This window comes from Nipponia nippon, unplaced genomic scaffold (assembly GCF_047370975.1).
Source record: "Nipponia nippon isolate SJK-2023a ecotype South Korea unplaced genomic scaffold, ASM4737097v1 scaffold_13, whole genome shotgun sequence".
Taxonomy (NCBI): domain Eukaryota; kingdom Metazoa; phylum Chordata; class Aves; order Pelecaniformes; family Threskiornithidae; genus Nipponia; species Nipponia nippon.
Window position 1 is genome coordinate 4,076,642 of NW_028262324.1, and position 23,993 is coordinate 4,100,634.

The 23,993-nt window shown below is 47.3% G+C and overlaps 2 protein-coding genes across 3 annotated transcripts in view; one reads left to right on the top strand and one right to left on the bottom strand.

Moving 5' to 3' along the window:
* The window catches only part of MYH7B (myosin heavy chain 7B), a 29,818-nt gene extending 26,256 nt beyond the window's left edge, over positions 1–3,562 (top strand). The window contains exons 34-43 of the mRNA XM_009473274.2: positions 250–374; positions 687–802; positions 930–1,122; positions 1,215–1,418; positions 1,535–1,660; positions 1,820–1,990; positions 2,311–2,415; positions 2,827–2,922; positions 3,095–3,232; positions 3,442–3,562. Of these exons, the coding sequence (XP_009471549.1) occupies positions 250–374; positions 687–802; positions 930–1,122; positions 1,215–1,418; positions 1,535–1,660; positions 1,820–1,990; positions 2,311–2,415; positions 2,827–2,922; positions 3,095–3,232; positions 3,442–3,450 (1,283 nt within the window). The 3' untranslated portion in view covers positions 3,451–3,562. The remainder of the gene's footprint in view (positions 1–249; positions 375–686; positions 803–929; positions 1,123–1,214; positions 1,419–1,534; positions 1,661–1,819; positions 1,991–2,310; positions 2,416–2,826; positions 2,923–3,094; positions 3,233–3,441) is intronic.
* Positions 3,563–4,726: 1,164 nt separating this feature from the next.
* The window catches only part of TRPC4AP (transient receptor potential cation channel subfamily C member 4 associated protein), a 39,132-nt gene continuing 19,865 nt past the window's right edge, over positions 4,727–23,993 (bottom strand). For both annotated transcript variants that reach the window (XM_087749488.1, XM_087749489.1), the window contains 12 exons: positions 23,782–23,970; positions 21,413–21,555; positions 16,970–17,101; positions 16,233–16,291; positions 13,690–13,791; positions 11,786–11,869; positions 11,365–11,455; positions 10,867–11,007; positions 9,352–9,460; positions 9,027–9,139; positions 8,565–8,771; positions 4,727–6,812 (listed from right to left, as the gene is read on the bottom strand). In XM_087749488.1, the coding sequence (XP_087605614.1) occupies positions 6,675–6,812; positions 8,565–8,771; positions 9,027–9,139; positions 9,352–9,460; positions 10,867–11,007; positions 11,365–11,455; positions 11,786–11,869; positions 13,690–13,791; positions 16,233–16,291; positions 16,970–17,101; positions 21,413–21,555; positions 23,782–23,970 (1,508 nt within the window). In that variant the 3' untranslated portion in view covers positions 4,727–6,674. The remainder of the gene's footprint in view (positions 6,813–8,564; positions 8,772–9,026; positions 9,140–9,351; positions 9,461–10,866; positions 11,008–11,364; positions 11,456–11,785; positions 11,870–13,689; positions 13,792–16,232; positions 16,292–16,969; positions 17,102–21,412; positions 21,556–23,781; positions 23,971–23,993) is intronic.

The window sequence follows — 23,993 nt, forward strand, 5'->3', positions numbered from 1 at the left end:
GCTTGGGGGGTGTTGCTCTTGGACAAGCAGGTCTCCATGGGTCCTTAATGCCTCACCCGTGCCTTCTCCTTCACCCAGACTGCAGGGGGGCACAGCAGGGCCCAGCAATGTCCCCAAGCACAACCTCAACTGTTCTCCAAGGGGCTGGGGGGACATCAGCCGAGCCTGGGCAGGGGGATGGGGAAGTCACCTGCACGGGGCTGGCCCTGCACACTCGTTCCTGACCAAATGCCCTTCCACCCCTGCCAGAGGAAATCGCTGATCTGACTGACCAGATCAGTCTGAGTGGCAAAACCATCCATGAGCTGGAGAAGCTGAAGAAAGCCCTGGAGAGTGAGAAGAGCGACATTCAGGCGGCTCTGGAGGAGGCTGAGGTGGGTCTGTGTTTCCCACTGATGCTTGAACATGCCCGCTGCCCTCAGGAGCCCCGGTCCCACCCTGCAGCGCTGGTCAGACAGTGCTGGAGCAGTGACCCACGCTGTGCTGGCAGGGTGACGGTCCTGAACTGGGCTGCAACCCCTGGGCCATGCTCATGGAGGTTGTGCAACCCTAGCAGGGCTCTGGGGTGGCTCCACCTGCCCTGCTCCCCATAGCTCTGGGCTGGGGGGCGAGGCCAGGCTGGGGTGGGTGGCTGGCTGGGGAGATCCCCCTGGGGGCCACCTTCCCATGGCTGCCGCTGTCTCTAGGGGGCCCTGGAGCATGAGGAGAGCAAGACTCTGCGCATCCAGCTGGAGCTGAACCAGATTAAGGCTGATGTGGACAGGAAGCTGGCAGAGAAGGACGAGGAGTTTGAGAACCTGAGGTGTGTGCTGAGAGGGGACAGGCTGGGCCATCGCTGCAGAGGCAGAGCTGGGACCATGGCCCTGATGGGGCTGCTCCGGACTGGGTGTCCCTGGGCAGACAGGGCTGATGCAGCATCCCTCCCGCAGGCGCAACCACCAGCGTGCCATGGACTCCATGCAGGCCACACTAGATGCAGAGGCCCGGGCCAAGAACGAGGCTGTCCGTCTGAGGAAGAAGATGGAGGGAGACCTGAACGAGATGGAGATCCAGCTCAGCCATGCCAACCGCCAGGCCGCTGAGTTCCAGAAACTGGGCCGCCAGCTCCAGGCCCAGATCAAGGTTGGGCGGCTGTGGGTTGGACAGATTTGATGCTGTCCCTGCTGCCAGCCCCAGCTCCCTCCTGTCCCCACTGACCCTGTGCTGCCCGGCAGGACCTGCAAATCGAGCTGGATGACACTCAGCGCCACAATGACGACCTGAAGGAGCAGGCAGCTGCCCTAGAGCGCCGCAACAACCTGCTGCTGGCCGAGGTGGAGGAGCTACGGGCAGCGCTGGAGCAGGCAGAGAGGAGCAGGAAGCTGGCAGAGCAGGAGCTGCTGGAGGCCACCGAGAGGGTCAACCTGCTCCACTCCCAGGTGAGGGACCGCCAAGTCCCATGTCTCCACCAGCACTGGAGAGCCAGGAGCCTGTCCAGCAGCAGGGCTGCCGTGAACGGCCGGTCCCTGTGGCACTGAACCTGCTCTCTCTGCAGAACACGGGCCTGATCAACCAAAAGAAGAAGCTGGAGACAGACATCTCACAGCTGAGCAGCGAGGTGGAGGATGCAGTGCAGGAGTGCCGCAACGCTGAGGAGAAGGCGAAGAAGGCTATCACGGACGTAAGACTGTGGTGGGGACTGTGCTGTACGGTTCAGCAAGGGTGCCCAGCACCCTGTGGGGCTGGTGGGTGGGAGGGTCTCAGAACTTCTTCATTGAGCGCTGTGTCTGGCAGGGCTGCTTGGCCTTGTGGTGATGCCTCTGTGCTCTTGGCCTTGCAGGCTGCCATGATGGCAGAGGAGCTCAAGAAGGAGCAGGACACAAGCGCGCACCTGGAGCGGATGAAGAAGAACATGGAGCAGACCATCAAGGACCTGCAGATGCGCCTGGATGAAGCGGAACAGATTGCTCTCAAGGGGGGCAAGAAGCAGATCCAGAAGCTGGAGGCCAGGGTGAGAAGGCAGGGGCGGACCCCTGGCTGTGTCCCCCCAGGAGCTGGCTCCTGGTGCTGCCCCAGCCCCTGTGGCACCAGGCTCTGCAGGGCACCAGCCTTGCCCCATCCCTCTGGGGCCAGGCTGTGCTGCAGGGGGGTCGTGGGCAGTGAGGGACAGTCCCCGATGACCTGCAAGCCTGGGCCTGGCTCTCAGCATTTGCTTGGGGTGGCTTAGCCTCTGCTGTGGCTTCTGTGAGCTGGGAAAGTGGCTTGGCCTCAGCTGGGGCTGGTGCTGGCGCTAGGGAGCTGAGTGCTGAGCTGGCCTCTACCCACCTGCAGGTGCGGGAGCTGGAAGGAGAGCTGGATATGGAGCAGAAGAAGACGGCTGAAGCCCAGAAGGGCATTCGCAAGTACGAGCGGAGGATCAAGGAGCTGAGCTACCAGGTATGGCAGCAGCTCCAGCCCAGCAGGACCTGGCCCAGCCGTCCCTGTGCTCAGCCTCTTGCGTTATCCAGTAATGCGCCCCCAAGCCCAGCCCAGCCTGGCCTTGTTCTGGGCTCTGTGCAGGGACCAGCTAGGGCAGGAGAAGCTTCTCCCTCTCACAGCATCCACCCCCTGCTCTGTGTCCTTCTGCCCATTTCCTAGCACCTCCTGAGCGGGGTGCTGGGATGCAACGCGGGGGGACCAGGGGACAGACCCTGTGACGTGGGACTGGGTCGGTGGGGCAGGTTGGTGCTCTCTGCGTGTGAGGAGGGCCCTGGCACCACTGGGACTCTGGGATAAAAGTATGGGGGCAGCCAGACCCTCGGGGGGGGTTCTTCTGGGGTCCTGATAACGGAGCCGGAGCACTCGCAGGCTGAGGAAGACCGAAAGAACCTGACACGGATGCAGGACCTGATTGACAAGCTGCAGAGCAAGGTCAAGAGCTACAAGCGCCAGTTTGAGGAGGCGGTAAGTGCCCATCCCCACCACTGCTCTCCTGGGGCAGAGGACAGTGCTGCCCTTCCCCGGGACTGCCCGGGATGGCTGCAAGAGAAAGGGGCCATGAGGTCGACGTGAGGAGCTCGCAGCCTGGTGTCCTGGCCGTGCCCCACGCCCCCGCCTCTCCCCTCGCCCCATCCAGGAGCAGCAGGCCAACTCCAACCTGGTGAAGTACCGCAAGGTGCAGCACGAGCTGGACGATGCAGAGGAGCGTGCTGACATCGCCGAGACGCAGGTCAACAAGCTGCGCGCCCGCACCAGGGAGGTCATCACCTCCAAGGTAAGGCCACTCGGCCGCAGGGAGAGGGAGGCAGGGCAGGGGCTCCTGCCGTCCCTGGAGCCAGAGGAGCGGCTGCACAGCCCACGGCCGCATCCTGCCCGGCGCTGCCACGGCACCGACAGCCTCACCCACCGCTACTGCCGGGACCTGAAGGGCGGCAGAGCGCTCCCCCAGGCTCTCACCAAAACCCTTTTGGTTTCTTTTCCCAGCACGAGTAGTAGGAGCCCAGCTGCCTGCCCGGCCCCGGCCGCCTGCTGTAGGTTGGAGGCAAATGGCTGCAACAGTCACTGCCAGCTTTGCACCGCATGAATAAATGTAGATCCGCCAGGACTTGCTCCGTTGTGTCTGTCACAGGGTAATCAAGGCTGGTAACCTGCTGCTGGAGGGGTGGGAGGCAGGCCGGGGTCTTTGGGGGCACTACTCACAGCCGGGCAGGGGCAGGAGAGGCACAGGCCGCCCCTCTCCCTGCTCTATTGTCCCGACTTGCTCCAGGCTTTAGGTGGGTTTTGGGAAAACAGCCCTTTCCTCAGCCCTTCCCACCAAAACATTGCAGCCCCCTCCCAGCTGCAGGGGACCAGAGCTGGGGGGTGAGGGTGGAGGGCAGAACAGACCTCACCGAAATGGTCACTCCTGGGGAGAACAGAAAAAATCCTAACGCCAGTCCTGCAGGGCAGCGGGAGGGTTGTTGGGGCTTCGGCACAGGGACTGCAAAGAAAGACATCTCCACTCATTTCTTTAAAATAGATTTCTTTAATAGTTTCCATTTAATGCGTTTATTTGCAGTTAGTAAATTGGCATTAATCTGGGCAGCACGAACCTCAGCAATCCATGGGGATAGTGCAGACTTCCACAAGTATTTGTTAGTGACAGGGGTCCCACCTCCCGCCCCGTCCCGGCACGCAGCCTGCCGCAGCCTCCGCTGCAGCCAGCGAGCTCTCCCCGGCACCACGCAGGACCCCTCCGGCCCCTGCTCTCCATAAGTAAGACAAAACAAGGATGAAGGACAGAGCTGTCTGGTCCCTCTCAAAATGAGATTGTTGAGGCATTCTGGCATGGACAGATGAGCCCACAGGAACATGGCCCCCAGTTAAAATTTGCCTGTGACCCTCCCTGCCTGCTGCAGGCAGGGCCTTTCCCCGGAGACCAGGGCGCTCCTCTGCTGGAGGAGCTGCTGCGGGTTTCTGTCCTGCGCCCTCCTGTGCAGCCAGCCAGCTCGGCCTCCTGCGTCGGCCTGAAGGCAAAAGCAAAGCCAAGCTGCCTCTAGCAAGCACAGACCCCAAAGTTACTCTGCTCCCACGCTGGGGAAGAGGGACCCAGGCGCCAGAAGGCAGGCTGGCCCGACTGCGGCTCGGCCTCACGCAGGCCGACAGCCAAGGGCAGAGGCAGCTTGGCCCCTAACTGTACGTTACGTAAATACAGAGATGTAAATGAGACTCTGCAGGTTTATAGCAGCAATCGTTGGATGCACCAATTAACTAGACTATGGAAAAGGCATCCCTTAACTTAAAAGCCTTTTAATTTGAAGCATTTATTTTAAAGTGTACATCTATTACAGTTAAGAAGAAGCAAAGATACACCAAAAACACAAATACCCAAGAACAAAAAAGTACAGATGAGAAAGAAATTAGCTCAGGGGAGGGAGGGGGCAGGGTGGGGGTGACAGGATGAAGAACAGAGTTGCAGGTGCCGTAGTAGCGAGGAGCTCCCCGACACAAGGGGTGCGACCAGGGTCACCTCACCGGAGCGGGGCAGAGCCGGCCCGGGGGATTCAGCCCCCCAGGGAGGGACGCAAGGATCCCCGGGAGCTCCTGCAAGGCTCCAGAGGTTTATGCACAAGCTCAGCAGCTCTGACCACCCTGCGAGCAAAGTACTGACTGCAAGTCCACAGCAGGACACCGAAGTGTGAGATAAGCGAGAGGAGAAGGGTGACTTCTAGAGACCAAGTCCTGCACCTGAGGCTGGAAGCCTCATCCACTCATCCAGGCCCTAGCACAGGGATCCTCAGAGTGGGTTTCATTCTGCTGGCAAAGATTAGAGACAAAATGCTACAGTTCTGGGATGTCCTCGCCACCGGTCCCTCTCCAGAGCCTGGACAGAGCTGAAGTCAAGTCATCTCACCAAATAAGTTAAGAAAATAAAAAAAAAAAATTCAGAGGCATGTTTCAAAGAAAACTGGTTTGTGTTAGCTGGAGCTGCAAGATGCATTTTTTTTTTTTTTTTACTTAAATGCAGTGGCTCAGGACTTCAGACTATTTCATTCCTGGGAATCTGACTGTCTTGGAGCAACACAATTAACGGTGGTGAGCAGGCAGGGCACGTGCAGGTTTGGCAACCAGGACTGCCAAAACCTAATTCCCCCTTTCCCAACATATCCTACAATGTTACTTTCAACCAGGAGTGTTTCTTCCCAGCATTTAACACATTCTGATTAAAATAGATCCAGGAAAAACTGTCATCTCCAGTAAATATTGCACTTCAAGATTAATGTGTGTGTTGATATTAAGGACTGAAAGCAGAGACTGACATAAGACTTCCAGGCAGAGCAGGTTAGCATCAAGAGCAATGGTCCTGAAAAGGATTTTAAAACCAGATGAGTTACCCAAGAAGGGACAAGCCGCAAGTTTAAAAAATTAGTACATTTTAATGCTAGTGCTCCGTGAAAAAGCCAACCCCTGCTGCAATTCCACCACTGCTGAAATGTCTCTGTTCTCCGCAGCATTGTAAAACGCCTTCAGCTGGGATCTGCGGGAAAGACAGCAGGAGCGGAGGTTCTCTCCTAACGCACAAACAGACAGATTTAGTACCAAATGATCCAAAAGTAGATGGTAAAGAGGTGACTGGAGCTAGGGCTCTCAGGAATTAGAAGCACACACACCCGCACACACACACTCACACTCTACCCAACCCTAAACCCCCGATTCCAAACCCCAACAGAAGAGTTACACCTGAAGGGAGTCCTCGTGGTGGCTCTGCACGTGGCTGGTGTCAGGGTCCCAGTCAGACTGGCTCCTTGGACCTCACATTTGGAGGGGAATTTCTGTGCTTTTTGACTTGCTAATTCTGGTAGCCATGAAAGAGAGCCACAATGAAATTGGCACATACAGAGTATCCTCATCTGTCAGCAAAAAAATCTCTGACCAGCCAAGCTGGACTGTGAGAGAGAAAAAATAAAAAATAGAAGCTGGTTTTTGCAGGTGATTATTTTTATCCCAGAACAACTGGAAGATACATCCCTGAATGTGTTGCCCAGAGAGCTTTCAAAGTCTCATCCGTTAGAGATCAGAGATGGGGACCGGGAGGGGGCTGGGGTTTTGACAATGCAGTAACGCTCCGCGGTTCCAAGCCGCACGCGCACACACACACACTACACAGCGTATCCCTGAAAATCCACGGGCTGCGAGGTACCCTCCAAGCGCTGTCCATCAGAAGCCAGAGTGAAGAATTACTCCTCAGAAAAGTCTCTGTCAATGTCCATATATGCCTCGTCGATGTAGCTAACTATGGCACAGGGGGATGTCCGGTCTGGACTGAGCAGTATAGATACAGTCTCTTTCCAGTAGGTAAAACTAATACATGAGCTCTGTGGGAAGAGATGAAGAGGCTGGTTAGGGCGGTCCACAGGCACCAACATGCAGCAGAAGACACATCCCAAAGGCATTCAGCAGAGAGAACTGAAAATCGCTTCCTCATCAGCCTGAATTCCCCAGCCACAGGGTTTCATACCTCTCATTCACCTTTCAGCCCATCCTCCCTGGGGCGTGGAGCAGAAGGGGTGGATGCTGAACCAACGACACCTCCTACAGCCAGCCTCCCACTAGCCAGCCACAGGCAGGGACTCCCAGCACCTCTGGCAACTACATCCCTGCTAAGAGCAGCACAGGGTGACCACCACCCCAGCAAGCCTGCGTGGGCTGGGAGGCAGGGCTGCCTGTGAGCAGTCCACACACACACACAAGCCCAGAATTCTTTGCTGTCCAGTCCAAACACAAACTGGGACACCGTGGTGCTGCAGGTCAAGCCAATGCTGGCAGTAGCTCCCACTCCTAGGGAAGACACAAAGGCAATACACCCTCCCTGCTTGCAGCCCTCCTGCATCATTCTCTTGAGGCCAAAAGGCCTCTCCGGCAGCTCTGCACCACATCACGTACTACCCGAAGACTTTACACACTGGACAACTAACTATTTCCACCCCACCAGTGGCCCAAGACACAACAAGTACCGTAGCGTGCATGCACAGCGCAATGCGACCCTGAAATGCAGCAACGGCAGAGCACTTTGCTCTCGGCAGCATCGCCCCTCTGCAGCCCAGTGCACTGCAGACACGTCAAACCATGGCATGAACACTGCGACGCGGTGCCCGGGTGTTGCAGGCCCCCCGTCACCCTGCCGCTCCCTGGTCTAACTGGCTCAGCCCAGCACTGACACGAGCGTACTCTGCGCCAGACGAGGCCGACAGAAAAGCGTTGCAAGTCTGCACCATTCACTGCAGCTTCTCCTTCCCACACGGACTCCCTCCATTGCGCACCTCCTTTCTGAGGAATTACAGCTCCTTATTTTAACTGCTTCCAAGCCCTAATACCACCCATCTTCAGGTACCATGTCTATAGGAGACTGCCTGCACTGCGCTCATGTCACAGCCGTGGGGCTGCGTGCTGCAGTGTACATGTACACCAGAGAAGGGCTTTACCATGAACGCATTAAAAATCTGTTAAAGCTGCCACCCAAGCACTGAAAAGTCAAGGAAGAAACCTGTGCAACCTCCCTTTAGCCTTTTAGGGCACATACAAGGGAGTTACCTTCTCATCACAGGTCATTTTTTCCTCTTCTCAGTGCCTGAGACAGACCAGCTCTGGAGTAGAAACTTGCAGGCTGCTTTCCACAGGGCAGCTGCCTTCTCTTCTAGCAGCTACACCAGATACTTTCCCTGCACTGTTTGCCACACCAGGAAGAGAGGGGACAGTCTGGTTAAGGTGCGAACTAGTCTGGGAGCTGGATTCCGTCCTGCCTCCACATCCCTGTGCAGGGCTGGCCATCTCGCGAACACTGCTTCTCAAACCTGCCCAGCATTCCCAAGTCTCACTTCTGTGTGCCAGAGCCAAGACCTAAGGTCTTGTTTGCAGGGAAATCCAGCACCCGCCTTGTGGCAGTCTGACTGCTTGCAGAAGGGACCTGACTGGGTAAGATGGTGTGAAAAGCATTACAGAAAGTTACAGTGGAGGGCAGAACTTGCTCCCTTCTTTCCCTTCACAACCTCTCCATTCCCATTTTTGCTAGGTGACTAGTAGACAGACATTCTATAATTGATTCTTGCTATGGTAAGAGGTTCACATACATTTTCTAAGCAGGTGCTGTCTTTATCCTTGTTGAGGTAATGCTGTTGCCAGAATCGCAGGAGACTGTGGAAGTTGTTCAGGATGAAGCCTGGGTACTTTTCTGTATATTCCATCTGTTGCAAAGTGCGCAGGTAAAAAGGTAGCTTTTCTTTCCTTCGCGCCAGCATTAGGATAACTAAACTTGTGTTCAAACAACTGACATTTTCCTAAAAGTAAATATGACACAGTAGGTCAAACAATAAAAAAATAGAGACATCAGCTGTACGTATGTCCTTACAAAACATGCTCATGGTACGCATGCAGAGGAGGATCTCCTGATGATGAGAGGATACTCCTACACGTATCAAGAAAGAAGGGACAAGGATCTCCTCAAGAGAAGCCAGGTTCCTCCCTGCTCCCAGCCCAGTTCATCATTACACAGTATCAGCAAGATAACTGCAAAATTACTGTCAGCTCTTTACCTGTGTAAGTGTCTGTACATGAATAATATTAATGAGACGGAAAAGAAAGGACATTCTCATGGTCATCTGGGACATATATGATAACAGGCGGCACTCTGACAGGACTTCTGCAACTGCAGCAAGAGGAAAAAGACAGTCATCAGGTGCTTAAAGTTCAGACACACTGGTCCAAGCGATATGCCAGTAAGAACTGGTGCTCAGAGACTGAGCAACAAACCTGCAAGGTGACATTTCTCTGTCTAAAACCAAAACTTTCAAAGCCCAGACTGAAAATAACCATTATCACTACCAACCACACATACACCCCCCACTTCTTATTCTTTACCTTTAGCATCAGACTGATTCTCAAATCGGTCCAGGGACAGCGTAATGCAGCGAACAAGCATGTTTGAGTCAACCAATGAACTGTTGATCTGATTTAAAAATATCTGGAACTAAAGAGAAATAGTTTTTAGTGTTGCATTAAAAAACAAACAAAAAAATTCATCCTACACGAACACTCATAGATGAGGTCTGACAGAACGGCGTTTCGTACCCTTTTCAGAACGCGCACGGCCAAGAGGTGGACTAAGCCAATTACTCTGTTGGCATAAGGGGAACAGGTCAGCGACGCCAAGTAGGAAGAGCTATGAACGGGGTTTGGCAAGTAGGGCAACAGCACGCGTTCTCCAGATTTTTGACATTGAAAGAGTACAGTTCTTGAAGGCTATTGGAGAAACCGCCTTGAACTCTGAGCACAAGCACCTACAACATGCATTTCACCAATGTAAGGCTTCACAGACATGGACAATTTCCCCTTCCCTTCAGACACAAGAGTTAGGTTTTGAATGCCAAAATACTCAGGGTCATTACCTTTTTGTTATCTCTAACAAGAATAAGAGGAGACAACACTCCCAGGCCTGCCTCATCCAGTCCAAGCCAATACTGGCACTGAGGGCTGACCAAAGGAGTCAAGCAAGTACCTTAAAAACACTACAGAACAGAAAAATGTCAAAGTCTTGGCACCACTAAAATCTCTTTTGAAGCTGTGTGACTTCAATGAGACCAAGATTTCATACGCTATTTGCTTCGAAAGAGGGAGACGAGACAGCATGGCTGCTGGCCGCTGTAGTTCCTCCAGCTCTGTGTTTTCCTACAGTTTATTCTGTACAGCAGGCAGCGCTAGGTAGGAATACAGTGAGGAATTCATACAGAATGAGAATTAAAAAAAAAAATCACAGTAACATAAGCTAGAGTATGAGGTCATTCAAAACCTACCCAACAGCTGATGTTATATGCACAAAGTGCGCAAGAGCATGAAACCCCTTTGCACAGAGAGCTGCCCATTCTTGATCTACATATGCAACTAAGTTTTATAGGTAATTACATCAACCATGACTTCTTAAAACGTCTGTAAGTTCAAATAACATCAAAGATAAGACATGTCTTTTTGCAGTATCAAATATTAATTGTAATTAATTTAAGTAAAAGATTTTTTGGAGCCTGTCTCAACACCCACAACTATCAGCTTAACCCAAAACCCAGGGACTTCACAGGAAATGTGCTACCATCTTTGAGCCCTGACCTTAGACTTGTCTGATCATGTAACAGGGCAACGTTTTCTTAACAGCTCAGTGCTTGCTGACTCAGAACAGCTGGGAGCACTTCTGAAAACACGAGTGTATGCAGCAACACGCGTGCTTGTAAAGGGACTTTGGCAACTCACTCCTTAGTGTTTACTGTGCACCAAGCCCAACAATCACACCAAAATCAGCAAATGAACCTGACCTTCTTAGTGCTACGTTTGGTTTATAAGAGCATGTAATTTGACCCACTGGGGACAGCTTTTACAAATATTTACCTTCTCATCTGTGTTGATGTACTTGTTGAACCTCTTGAATGCATCGATATTGAATTTCATCAGTTCTCCCAGAAGGTCAAAGTAACTCTGAAGCACATCTCGTGATTTGCACTCACTATCAACAATGCAGTAGAGAATATGCTGGCATGGGAGGAAAACATGTCATTGCCAGTTTAGCCGAAGCCCGCAGTACAGCATAGACTCTGATTTAATCACTATTTAAAACATTTATCTGCAGGTTTAGTTCTTAGATGACAGAACTAAAAGACGACAATTGAGGTGAGTCTTCTGTTAAATTAACTTCCCAGTGATGCAGACTATAGAACTGGCCACCCCACACCTGGTTGCCACAAGCAGAATTCACAAATAGTTTTCAAAAATTGCCCTATTCACAGTGAATATTTAACACTACATTTTAACCCCCTTTTGAATTCATTACAGATAAATCCTTCTCGATTGCCATGGAGATATGTTACTGAGGAAGCTTGACTCCATTACCTCCAGGAGTCCTCTCTTTAGCAGGAACATCTGGTCTGCATAGGAGGTGGTGCCTCGCAGAAAACTTTCAACTGCCCTTGCTTGCCAAAACCTGAGAAATAGAAGAGATGAGGTTTTAATTTTGGAACAAGGGGACTATTTTATCACAACTATAATTTAAATCAAATTTCCTAATCAGTTTCATTCCAATCTGAAGCTGGATTCAGACCTGTTGATCCTGCAGAAAATCATTGACTGTACCGGGAATACCATTAAATGCAAGCTTTGGCATTCGCCCTCGCCTGCACTGCCACTGTGCAACAAAGCCGGATCTTTTCCAGCTTATGATTTTCAAGCATTTTCAACTGCTCTAAGCTGTATGAAAACAAACCAACTTACGAGTCAACTCAAAACAGCACGTTACAGTGCAAAGTGAACCCACCTGAAGGAGGATTCAGCTGGTTCCTTCTTCATGACCTGAAGCAGTCTGGTCAACAAGCCTCTTTTCCCATCACAGACAAGACTCCTAGAGCATGTGAAAAAAATTACAGCATGAGTGGAAGGGCTGGCAAGCACTGTATCGTGTAGAACACTGAATCCAATCTCTTCTCCAGAGCTTTTAATGATCAAAATCCCAGTAATAAATATACAGTACAAATATTAATTAACTTTCATTACTAGTTCTACCAGTGGAAGAGTTCTCCTCACTGCCTTTGGTAAATGCAATACCTGCAACATGACTTCCAAATAAATCCTAAAATTATCTCTCAAAATTTTAATGATTTCAGAAATACCAATTCACAGCTTGTAGGAATTAAGAGATTAGAGAAAAAAAAAAAACACATCTGAGTTTAGGAATGAAAGAAAAACATGCCTTTTTTGCTCAACATAAAGGAAGCTCTAAGTTCCATTTAGGAGGCAGAGTATGGAAACCTAGATGCTATATGAAGTAGCCTTCTTCTGTACGTACAAGTATAGAGGCTGCAGAACTGCAATACTACTTGTCTTAAATAGCATCTTCAATGGAGTATCTACCCACAGTAAGCTCGTGCAGAAGCAATGCCTTGATCTCCTCATGTATCAAGAAAAGCAACATGGAAATGAAATGCTAAGGGTGGAAAAGAAACCAATTTTAGGCCAGAAACTGAGCAATGCTGCCTGTCTGGCTATACAAACCATCCTGCAGAGGTAGAATAAGATGCTTCAAGTGGAACTCTTCTACCCAAAAAACACCCCAGCATGCATATTCAGCAGGTGCACCGAGGTTAATGGCTACATACCGTATGGGCACCTTTGCTGGGCAGTCAATAGGCAGCTGACAAAGTGCTTGCGGGAAGTGGTTTTCCTGCAGCATGGTAGTCTGTTCTTATTAACACTCGAGAGAGATGAGAAACTTTGCAGGTTGGAAAAAGCTGTTTACACCCTCAATCCACTTCCTTTTAAGTGTGCTCCTAACAGGGTGATTTTTTCCCCCTAAATACTTACTCCTTTTCGAACAAAGCCAGAAAGGTACCTGTGCTTAGAAGGAAAGCATCGGAGTCATACAGACACCATATTTTCCCAATTAGGCACAGTCTTATGATAATAATTATAATCTAGAAATCCTCTTAGAGAATTCCCTTTTGAAGTGAGGTGTATCTGCTCTGTGCAGACCAAGTCCCTGCTGATAACTTTGGGAGTGTTCTGACAACTAAATTCTGCAAACGTTTCACCTTCTAAGGCCTGTACATCAGAATTGTGTATTAAAGAGCTTATTAAATTAAAATAGTCAATCTAACAGATACTCAAGTATAACACTAGAGATTCTGTAAGTGGTTTAACATGTTAATCTAATTTAGCTTATTCCAGTTATCAGCTGCTCTTAAAATAAAGACTGAGCAGACACTTAGATCTGTTTATGCAGACTGCAAATGGACATTATGCGTGCACAGACTGCTCCTGAATCGATACTAAGATTTATTAGTAGCAGCAATTCATGCATTAGAGGGATCCCAGTTTAATTTCTAGGTCTGCCTGCAATGCCTGTAGTGAGAAAGGCCAGACAAACAGGCAGACCTAGCACATCATAACGAAGTCTGGGCCATGAACATAAAACCCCCACTTAAGGTTGCCTTTTTTTTTTTTTTTTTTGGAAGTGCCTTACTCTGAGCACAAGCACACTTTGGATTTGCTAATGACCATGACCATCATACAAACCTAGACACTTCCTGCTGAAAGATGTCACTGAAATTAAAGCAAGTGAGGTGGACAGAAGGACCTCAAACAAAACAGGTGACACCAAACCTCCAGTGTAAATGCTTGCAAAACACCAGAAGCTGCTGACCTAAACCCTCTATCCCTACTCACCTGTCTGTGTTGACAACGGCATCAACTTCAGGGATGTTGGCTTTATGGGAGATTGCACTCAGCTCATTAAGTTCTTGGCTGTTTAAAAGGAGATACTTGTTCCTAAAGCAAGACAGTTGGGGAGCAGGGGAGAAAAATACGATGAATTCAAGAGGCAGGCAAAACGTGTAATTCCATGAAGAGTAAAGCCACGTGCCTATGAGGCTGCAGGACTAGGCAATCAGCTTTCACCTTGCCAGCTCTTCATAGCCATTTACACTCCGCTCCCCTCCACCACAGCACACTCCCCAGCTAGGCCAACCAGCCGCTGTTTCGTAAGCCTCCTCCAAAATTTGCCAAATACAAGTTTCAACACCGACCAGCTTCGAGATGCCGGTTCTTTGCTGACCAGTTCAGGATCTTATGGTTTGTTTTGTGAATATGTGCTTCCAGATGGCACTCGTTTTTGAAAATCTCTGCAACTGTTTGCTGAATTTCAGCAGACTTAAATAGCAAACTTTTTCACAGCTTCCTACAGTCTTTTTCTGCCCTACAGTGACTCTGCTCCTTATCAGTAATAAACGTCAATTAGAAAGCAGAAACTGCAAAAACGTACTCAATCATCCTGGTATTTTATTACTGCGAGCAAATTGTTTAGTCTGGAAATATTTAAAAACTCATGAAATGTAGAAAACAAAACAAGAATGGATATAAACCCACAGAATTTGCATTAAATGCTTTATTTAAATATTGAACTTTTCATAATGAAAACCAATTTATCTGTAAAATAAATTAAATGCAGAAAGTAGAAATGTAGTCCAGAGGCTCACTTGGACAGCCTCCCTGCCCAATGTCAGTGTGCTCCCTTAGAGCCCTCCTACTCCAAAATGCTCAGAATCAGACAGCAAAGATTTATTTACAGGAAGCCTAAGGGAGCATAGGATGCTGCGGTGTGTGTGAGGGTGTGCAAAGACAACCTATTCATCAAAACATAGCAACTACACAGAGGATAAGTTATTAGACCAGAAAGGTGATGGGGATACCATCTTGCTTCAAACACTATCTTCCAGATTAGTGCCCACTGAGGCTGTCACATGAAGCTTCTTTTGATCTGGATCAACAGGTTTCTGCAATGAAAATACAGCCTCTCTCTCCATGCAATAAACAGTTTTGCAAGTTTGGTTTATACACAACTTTACTGAAGTTAATATTAATATATAAGTACTTGCTCTCATCCTGTCCTCAGCTAACTCAGCTTATCTGTGATTTCATAGAAAGTTCATGTAACTATTTGTTTAAAAACCCTAACCAGATTCCACACATTCCGCTTGCTCAAATGCTACAGCTGAAAGTTGTTTTCTGCTTACAGAAGCCCGAGATCTTTATAGTAACCACTTAAGTAGGAATATTATCTAAAGAGATTTTATTGGAAAACCTGGAGTGATTCTTGGGCAATGTCTTGCATGGAGGATTTACGATAGGTCAAGGTTTTCCCTTATGTTTACAATCCCGCCAGCAGCTCCCCATTCTTAAAGCTAATACTTCCCAATCGCAAAGGCTGATACTTTCAATATGCATACGTAACAGTAAATAAAACCTACACAAAAATATTACCCCAGCTGTAGATAAGACCAGCTAGGCAAGAAGTGAAGGCATATACATATTTAGTGCGGTACGCCTCAAATGCAGATGTTTGTGAAGAACAGGAAACCATCTTGCAGGACTGAATTAGAGTAACAGGACATTGACAGAATGCAAGATGTGATTCTGCAAGTCAGAATAGAGCAACAAGTACCCCTGTACCAGCAAAGGAGGCGTGCTTCTTGAGTAAAAGCATTAAAAAAATAAATATATAAAAACTCTGCATCACCCCTCAATTACTCCAGCTGACTCAAGCTTCATAAGTATGCCTTTTGAAGGCAAACAGAAGCTTTCTTCCTATTTCCAGCCTTGGTTCCCAATGGGTGATAGATAATTGTTCCCCTAACATTTTCCCATCCAGTTTAATCAGGTCTTCTCCATTGCTGGCGTTTAGACAGCAATCACGTCTTCCCAGCCTTTTTACAAAGGCAAAAGAGTATTGATTAACCTCTTCAGAGGTACGCTGTCTTTCACCCTGATCTTCCAACAGCCTTTGTTTCACGCTTGTTCCACTCCGAGTTAAACCTGAACGTGTCCCCACAGGGTACGTGAGCTCTTGTGAGCACACTGGCTCACTACCAACTCTCAGGGAGAAGACAGATAAACAACATCATGAAAGCTGCCTCCTTATTTCTTCAGCCAGAAAGTGTTAACTCATCACATAAATGTTTCAGTTTGTTTCAACAAGCAAAATGGGCTATTTTTAACCATCAACAGACATACTAAGACATGCCTACTGGAGAGCATATCCTTAGCCTTTTCATAGCAGGAGCTGAAAGGCACATGAACATCTGAATCGAGTTTAGGGACAGTACAATGTTCCATTCACATGGAGCCTGCACCGTGCCTAGGACGCCCACTGTAACTGCAACCAGACAGACAATACCGCCGAGCCACAACCTACCACAGCTTTTCATACTCACTCATGGTGATCACTAAAGCTCTGAAGAAGCCTCAAGAACTGTATCTTTAAAGTAATGTCCTAAAAAGAGACAAGAAAGGTCAAAAATTTTTGCTTTAGTATTTTTGGATATCATTAGTTACCAAGCTGAGATGAAACAGCTGAATTGAAAACCTATCCAAATCAAATCCATTTGGACAGCAGAGCAAGTGACTTGCATAAATGGAGAAGGCTGCACGCTGCAGGCTTCCCAAAATAGAAAGAAATGGAGACTGCCTCCAAGCCTATGCATGTAACAGTTAATAACATCTCACTGCAAAGGCAAAAAAGCTCATCACTGTATTGATCGATTTAGAATATCTAGGTTTGGAAGAAAAAGAAAAAAAAGAAAAAGAAACCAACCAAAAACCCAACCCTCCCCCCCCCCCCGAAAACCTGACTGTGATCCATTTTGTGTTCTGTGCCTCTCCTTGCTAGACCCGCTAGCTATTATTTCCACCTTTGGCCTCCAGGGACCACAGAATTTACCCTTTTCCCAGTTCCCAAAGTAGGGGAGAGGGGAGAAGCTAAATTGCCCTCTGCTAAATTGCTAGCATGAGCCAAAGAGAGAGACTTAAGTGAAAACAATAATTCACAAAAAACTGAATGCTACCACAACTCAATTCATTTATCATACAAGCACCCCATTACTCAATACCACTCCTCAGAATTATATATGATAGGATAAAAATCCAATACAGAATTTTAAAAGTTACTCACTGGGCTACAATCACAATTTTGATTGTGTCCATGCAGAACAAGGGCTGATGCCGAATGCTTTCTCCAGATCAGTTTGTCAAACAAGTTATTGAGGCCAGGAATCAGTTTGAACTCTGCTATCATTTTATGAACCTTGAAAACGAGAGAAGTACATATGCATTTACTGCAGCCTCAAATACAGATATAACACAGTCTGGTAAACAGATGGGCACAATTACGTCATCCTCTGACAACAGAAGAGTGAATGATTTTATCAAACAGCACGTGTTTGTGTTAACATGCCCACTAACCATGGTGTTTCATTGGAGTAGTTTCTTCATTGGAATAGTTTCCATTTGGTGGACATGGATAGAAAACAGACATTTTGGGAGAAAGCTGTTAGCCAGTGCTTCAATTAACCACTGTGCCTCCGGAAGCAGCTTGGGACATCAGGAGATCACTTACAGCACGCTGAAAACACACCTATACCTAACTTCTATGCATCACAAAACTAAGCTGCGAATATTCTGCTGCCAGTCATCCACTGAGTCGTCCTTTGCCCTTCTAGTGCGCACAGCTGAAGCTGAGGTAGTCCTCTGAAGACAGCACAAACTATGAACATCGTTTTTGTTCAAGTGACCTAGGCAAGAGTTCTGAGCAAAGCAGAGTTCAGCAGTAACACAAGCACACTGCAGTTCAATCGCTGCTCCTTCAGGTTAAGGGGAAGTTGAACTTCTTTAGAGAACGCTCAGAAGAGAAGAAAATGCAAAATTACCCAGGTTTATTTATCAGTGTGACTGCCAAGCTAGGACACGGTACATCATGACATGTTTGAAACAGCCTAGAGAGTTACTCATGTAAAAAAACTAATAATTCTGGTGTGAACAGCTGTTTAATACCTTCAGTCCAAGCTATGATACTTTTGAGGTAAGCAATTTGGAAGATGATAAATAAGAGAAATACACAGTGGGACTCTCATCAGCTGTAGGCCTATGACAAGCAGTATCTCTTGAGAAGTGGTGCAAATGAAAACCATGCATGACTGGGAAGGCCCAACATGCTGTAAAAAGTAAGTGCCCAAAGCAGTAAGGGACACGTTCCTTAAAATCAAGTCAGTTAAACAATAACCTAGGTCATCCCTGAGATGACGAATTGTAACTAGGAGTGTTTCAAGCAGATCACTCCATTTTGTTCTATTTCCTCAAATACCTGAAAGAATCAAAAATATTTGAAGCCGATGCTATTTTACAGGTTTTCATTCTTATTCTTGTTCACAGCATAGCTGATGGCCTTTTGCATTCCTCTTGGCTGTAGCCACCAACTTTCCCATCTATATGGAAATCACATTCCCACTGCTGGGCATCTCCAAGTATCGCACCTGAGGAAGCATGCACCTCCTTCCCACCTCACCCATGCTACCCTGACAGATTGCGAAGCCTGGAGTCCTTCGTGCTCCCTTACTTTAAAACGCTCTTGGACACGCTGGTCTAGTCACAAGCCTCCAACAAACACAGCTCCGAGGAATCTCTCCGAACAAAGCGCTCCCTGTAGTCCCCGTCCCTCAGTGGCCAGCATGGCACAAGCACAACAGGATGAAACCAAGCGTGCGAGCCGCCTGCGAGAGCCTCGGCCCCTCACTAAAGGAGGAGCTCTCCATGCTCCCCGTTTTAACTTGTGAATTTGCTCCTTTCCACTAGGAGCATAATCTGCTTATTCCAAATGACTCATCCCTAATTTGAAATGCGTTCAGTTTACTTTTAGTTCGCTTAACTCTAAGTTCTCACCTGACAGACGGCTGCGCAACAAAGCTCCTGACTCACAGTCATTACCTTTGGATCACGCTCTCTCCCAGACCCCAAACTCATTATAACCACTCAGCCTGGGGATGGCAAAACAATCCCTGCTCTATATTCATCCTTCAAACTCCTTTGACTTTTTCCTGTTGCTGTCCAGCTTCGCATGAATTGCTCTATTGCTTTCTCGCTTCTAAAACTATTATGAACTTCTGCTGCGTGCAGTTTGGCTCCCCATAGCAGGAGCAAGGAAATCAGCTGATTGCCTTTCACCACAATACAGACATGCAAGACAGCCTAGAAAAAAATATATAAGGAGAGTAATTTAGGGTGTGACCATAATGAGAAGGAAGCAAAGGCACAGATCTGCAGTGAAACACCACTTATCCCAACAGTGCGATCATCCCCAGCATGGCAGCAGGTAGGAGCCAAGCTGCTGCTCGCACAGTTGTCAATTCATGCAAGTTAGCCAGCAGTCAAGTTTAAACCAAGGATTTAGAGTAAGCATTCAGCCACAGGTTGAGTTTGTTAGGAAGCTGCATCATGCTTCAAGCAAATGCCGGACCATTATGTTGATTATCATAGCGGGCTGAAGCAGATTTGTGATGCCCTTTAGAAACTCTATGCAAAATTATTCCAATATAAAACCAGTAAGACCTTTGGCTGCTCAGACTGGAAGACTGGTATCACAGATCCTGTGCTTTTATTCCCTCATGAAAAAAGAGATATCATCAAGCAGCTGAAATGCTTGCCAGTGAGAGTGCTACTGCAGACTCTGCCGTTCCCTGCTCATTGGAGCTTTCCCACGTAGAACAGCTCAGCTCTAGTTGTTAAACTGCCTCTCAGGAAGGGGAATGGATTCGCATCTGCCACACAAGTCTTTGAAAACTTTACGTAGATTAAAGGAATAAAGGATATACGTGTTTCAAAGGCAGTGGATTTTACAAAAAGAGCTGGCTGTGCACAAAAAGTGTTTGGGAATGAAGTAACTTAAATCGTTCAAGAATTCAATCGCAGTCCTGAATCAGCCCTGGAGAAGAAGTGAACTGCACGCCAGCTTTACCCTTCGACAGTTTCCCTGTTTGCATGGGGGCAAAAGTAGCAGAGGACGAATAAAGAGTTGTTCTCCCAGGAAATTAAAAAAAGGTCAGCTTCAAAGCTAGCCATTTCAGCAGCATACTTTCTACCTTGTCACATTTGACAGTAGCACACTAGAAGTGACCGAGGCAGGTATGGAAGCCAGCACCTCCAGCTCTCTGAACAGGCAGCAGCAGGATGAATGCAAGCTGCAGGTTGTTTCATGCAGTATCTATAAAACTGCATTCTTGTGGTGAAATCAGGCAGGAATGAATGATCTGACTTGATACAATAGAAGTAAAAAAAAAAAAAAAAAAAAAAAAAAAAGCTGTCCTCCTAACAGATCCATGTCCTGGTAGTTCCAGTTATGTCTTGGGCTTTTTTTAAATTTTATTTTATGCCCAACAGAAACAGTACTTCTAAAAGGAATGACAACAGGATTAGGAGTTTCTTATGGCAGCAATTGTGGTTTCTGCAAGAATTGCTAGTTTCCTCTGGTTACTATTACACAGAATATATTTCTTTTTAATGCTGACTATCCATTTGTAGGTTCAGAATGAACAGGTTAGTTATGTTCAGGACTGTACTACAAATGCACTTCTACTTTAAATTCAGATTAAGAGATTTAAGAGACTGCCTGTGGCGAGTATTTGTGACTTCTGTACAGTGGGAGGTTACTAGCAAAGAACAACATACTCAAGATAAATGTGCTTAAGCAACAGCCCCCCAACACAGCTACTCTTGCCTAATACAACAGCCCTTCAACAACTCAAAACAATTTGATCCTCCCAGTCTCTAGGGCAGCCGAATGCCCCTGCTATTCCAAGCTGCTCTGCTGAGCTGTGTTGGAAACCTGTCAAAACTGTACCAGCAGATTGCTTTTCTTTCCCCTTCACAATATGCTTTTGACCTGTTTAAATCAAACTGCAGTGACTGGTTTTCCATAAGCCTATGTGAGGCAGGGAACAAATTATTTTTCATTTCAAAAGCAAGAAATGCAAAAGGAACAGATGAGTGGGATTTCTAGGCAGCACCTTGTGCAGACAGCACTGAAGTGTATCCTTGCAGCTGAGAGTTTAAGAACACACTCAGCCAAGACATGGGAACCTACTGCAAAAATCACCCATTTATCCCACAGGATTTCCAAAAGTGAAAGCAGCCAAAGCAGCGGAAGGCCTGAAGGGGCTCTGTCCAAGCGGGTCACCAGTGCACCAGGAGGGGGAAGAACGCCCGGCTGCAGCTCCTGCAGCATCCAGGTACATCCAAATGCTTCCTCACACACAGAGACGGGACGCCTCATCCAGGAGGCATCCTCCTGAATCCATCTTGCACCAGAGCAGCAGCTCTGCAGAGACGGACCACCACCCCGATACTGGTCAGCACAGCTTGTGACAAGCCCTGCCCAATGGCTCAGTCTGGTTCTCAGCAACAAAACACTGCCTGTTTGTTTGTGTGTCGCTGCAATGATGGGATTTGCCCAGCTTTATGCCTTGAGCTTTGCCCTTCATGTTTCTGTGTCCATGACCTAATTAATGAGCACTTAGGTTTAAAGAGACATCAGCTTCTGCATGCGTGACCATTTACAAGTGCTCACCTGATTCCTTTGTCTCCCCATGAGCAGCACGCAGAGAACATACAACACCTCCAGTTTATACATAATTTCGTGCATGATCTTCATGGACTGTGGGAGCTGTGTTCGTGTTGAGGTGTTGGCCAATCCACTTTCATCCGAAGACTCTGAACAAGATGGCAAAGATGTGAGCCTGAGGCAGCTTCAACAGGAAAGGATTTGCAACCGTTATTACTGTACACTGAAACACTGCAGATGTAAGACCAGCTTGAATCTTCTTCTCAACCAAAAATAGTGACATACAACAAATAACTGATTTAAATTAAATGCTACAGAAGAGAAAAAAATATAGCTGGAACTTTAGAGGAGGTAAAATTAGATTTTTTAAATTTAATTATTAATAATTATTATTATAATTATTAATTATTTAATTTTTCCATAATAAGCTAAATTGCATCATCTACCTAAAATAAGTAAGATCACCTATATGAATTAATAGACTACTGCACCAGAAAGGACATGGCAGAAAAGGTAATAGAAGTAGGGGTGAGACTATCAGAAACATGTACTATTAGTCTACTCTTATTTCATACCTTAGTACCAGTATACTTAGGCCACTGTTAAATAATTTTCGTAGCCCTTTCCAGAATTATACTGCTAAGGGCAGAAATAGGATATAACACGCTGTCGTGGTTTAACCCCAGCCAGCAACTAAGCACCACCCAGCCGCTTGCTCACTCCCCCGCCCCGAGTGGGATGGGGGAGAGAATCGGAAGAGTAAAAGTGAGAAAACTCACGGGTTGAGATAAGAACAGTTTAATAATTGAAATAAAGTAAAATAGTAGTAGTAGTAATAATAATATACAAAGCAAGTGATGCGCAATGCAATTGCTCACCACACGCCGACTGATGCCCATCCCATCCCCGAGCAGCTGTCCCCCCCATCCTGGTCAACTCCTCCAGTTTATATACTGGGCATAATGTCATATGGTATGGAATAGCCCTTTGGCCAGGCTGGGTCAGCTCTCCTGGCTGTGCCCCCTCCCAGCTTCTTGCTGGCAGGGCCCAAGAAGCTGAAAAGTCCTTGACTAGTGTAAGTACTACTTAGCAACAACTAAACATCAGTGTGTTATCATTATTCTCATACTAAATGCAAAACACAGCACTATACCAGCTACTAGGAAGAAAATTAACACCATCCCAGCTGAAACTAGGACACACGCCATGAATGCAAGTGGAAAACATGACAGAAATCATGAGTGACGCAGAGAAAGTAAATAAGGACATAGTGAAATTTGTAGGTTGCAGTTCAGAAAGGAGTTAGCTCTTTACACAATACATAAATAAGTGATGAACTGCCCCTGCCACAGGATAGCGTGAATGCTTTTTGAACCCATGTGAAGAAACAGTAACTAGGCAAAGACACAAAGGAAGGAAACCATCAAAGGCTAAAAAGCACAGGCACCACCTTTGACTCAGAAGTCCCTAAGCCACAAACCACTGGAGACAGACAGTATTCTGAGAAAGTACACCTAGGTGTGCTTGCTAACTGATGTGGGTCAAGAGCTGTGACGGGGCACGTTCCACCTCGGCAAAATTCCCTTGTGAATTCTGTTTCAAAATACCAAGCATTCTCCAGACATGCTGTTGGAGCACTCACATACTTCCATTTTTTGTGAATTTTCAGAAGTTTTAATAATTAATTGCTACAAAACTAATGAAGCTGGACAAGGAAGAAAATTTTCCAAAGAAGCATAGAAGCAAAGATTTAGATACCAAAATTTGGGGATAATTCTCATTCTGTTACAGAGTACTTTGAGTTCTACAAGACACATACTGCATTTTTGTAACATTGAAGGGTGAAGAAACAAACCAGGTGCTTGCTTCAAAGCATTTTCCTATGGTTGTATTGACACTTCCATATGCTCACCTGGAACAATTATTTTTTTCCAGTTAACTTATTTAATGTTGCTGGAAGTACCTTTCCTTTTTAAAGGAGGGACCGCTTGCTTGGCATGAAGGATTTGGACCTGAAGCCATCAGCCTAAGTTTTGGAGCAAAATGCTGGTAAAGTCACTTACCTCAGATATGTGTAGTTTTGTCACTCCAAGGGATATTAGTGCTGAGGATGTACACATTACAGTGTTATCTAGGTGTGCAAAGGGCACAGTTTGCCTTAGGACATTTCCTTTTGCTAACTTCATTTCTTGGAAAAAAAATCAGTGCTACGTGAGAACAAAACAGGAGCCAGACCTAAACGCTGACATGTCAGTCTTTCATGCAAAAAAAAGGGGAATCAATACCAGCTGAAAGGAAAAGCAACACATGGCAAACACTGGAGAAAGTAAAACACGCATCAGCTAATGGCGGCTAGAGGAATGCAAGCCAGATACCTGTACTGCTCTGCTCTGCCTCTTCATTTGCCACTCTCATCAGTGCATCAAGTACTAGTGCATTGTCCAGCCAGGTGTACCATTCTTCCAACTCCTGAAGGAAGCTGGAAGTACCTGTTGTTTCAGACACCTTCCGTGTTGCCAGCTTGCACAATCGCTCAATGAAGCCTGGAATATTCAAAAGTGTAGCTGAAAAAGAAAAATAATTTTAT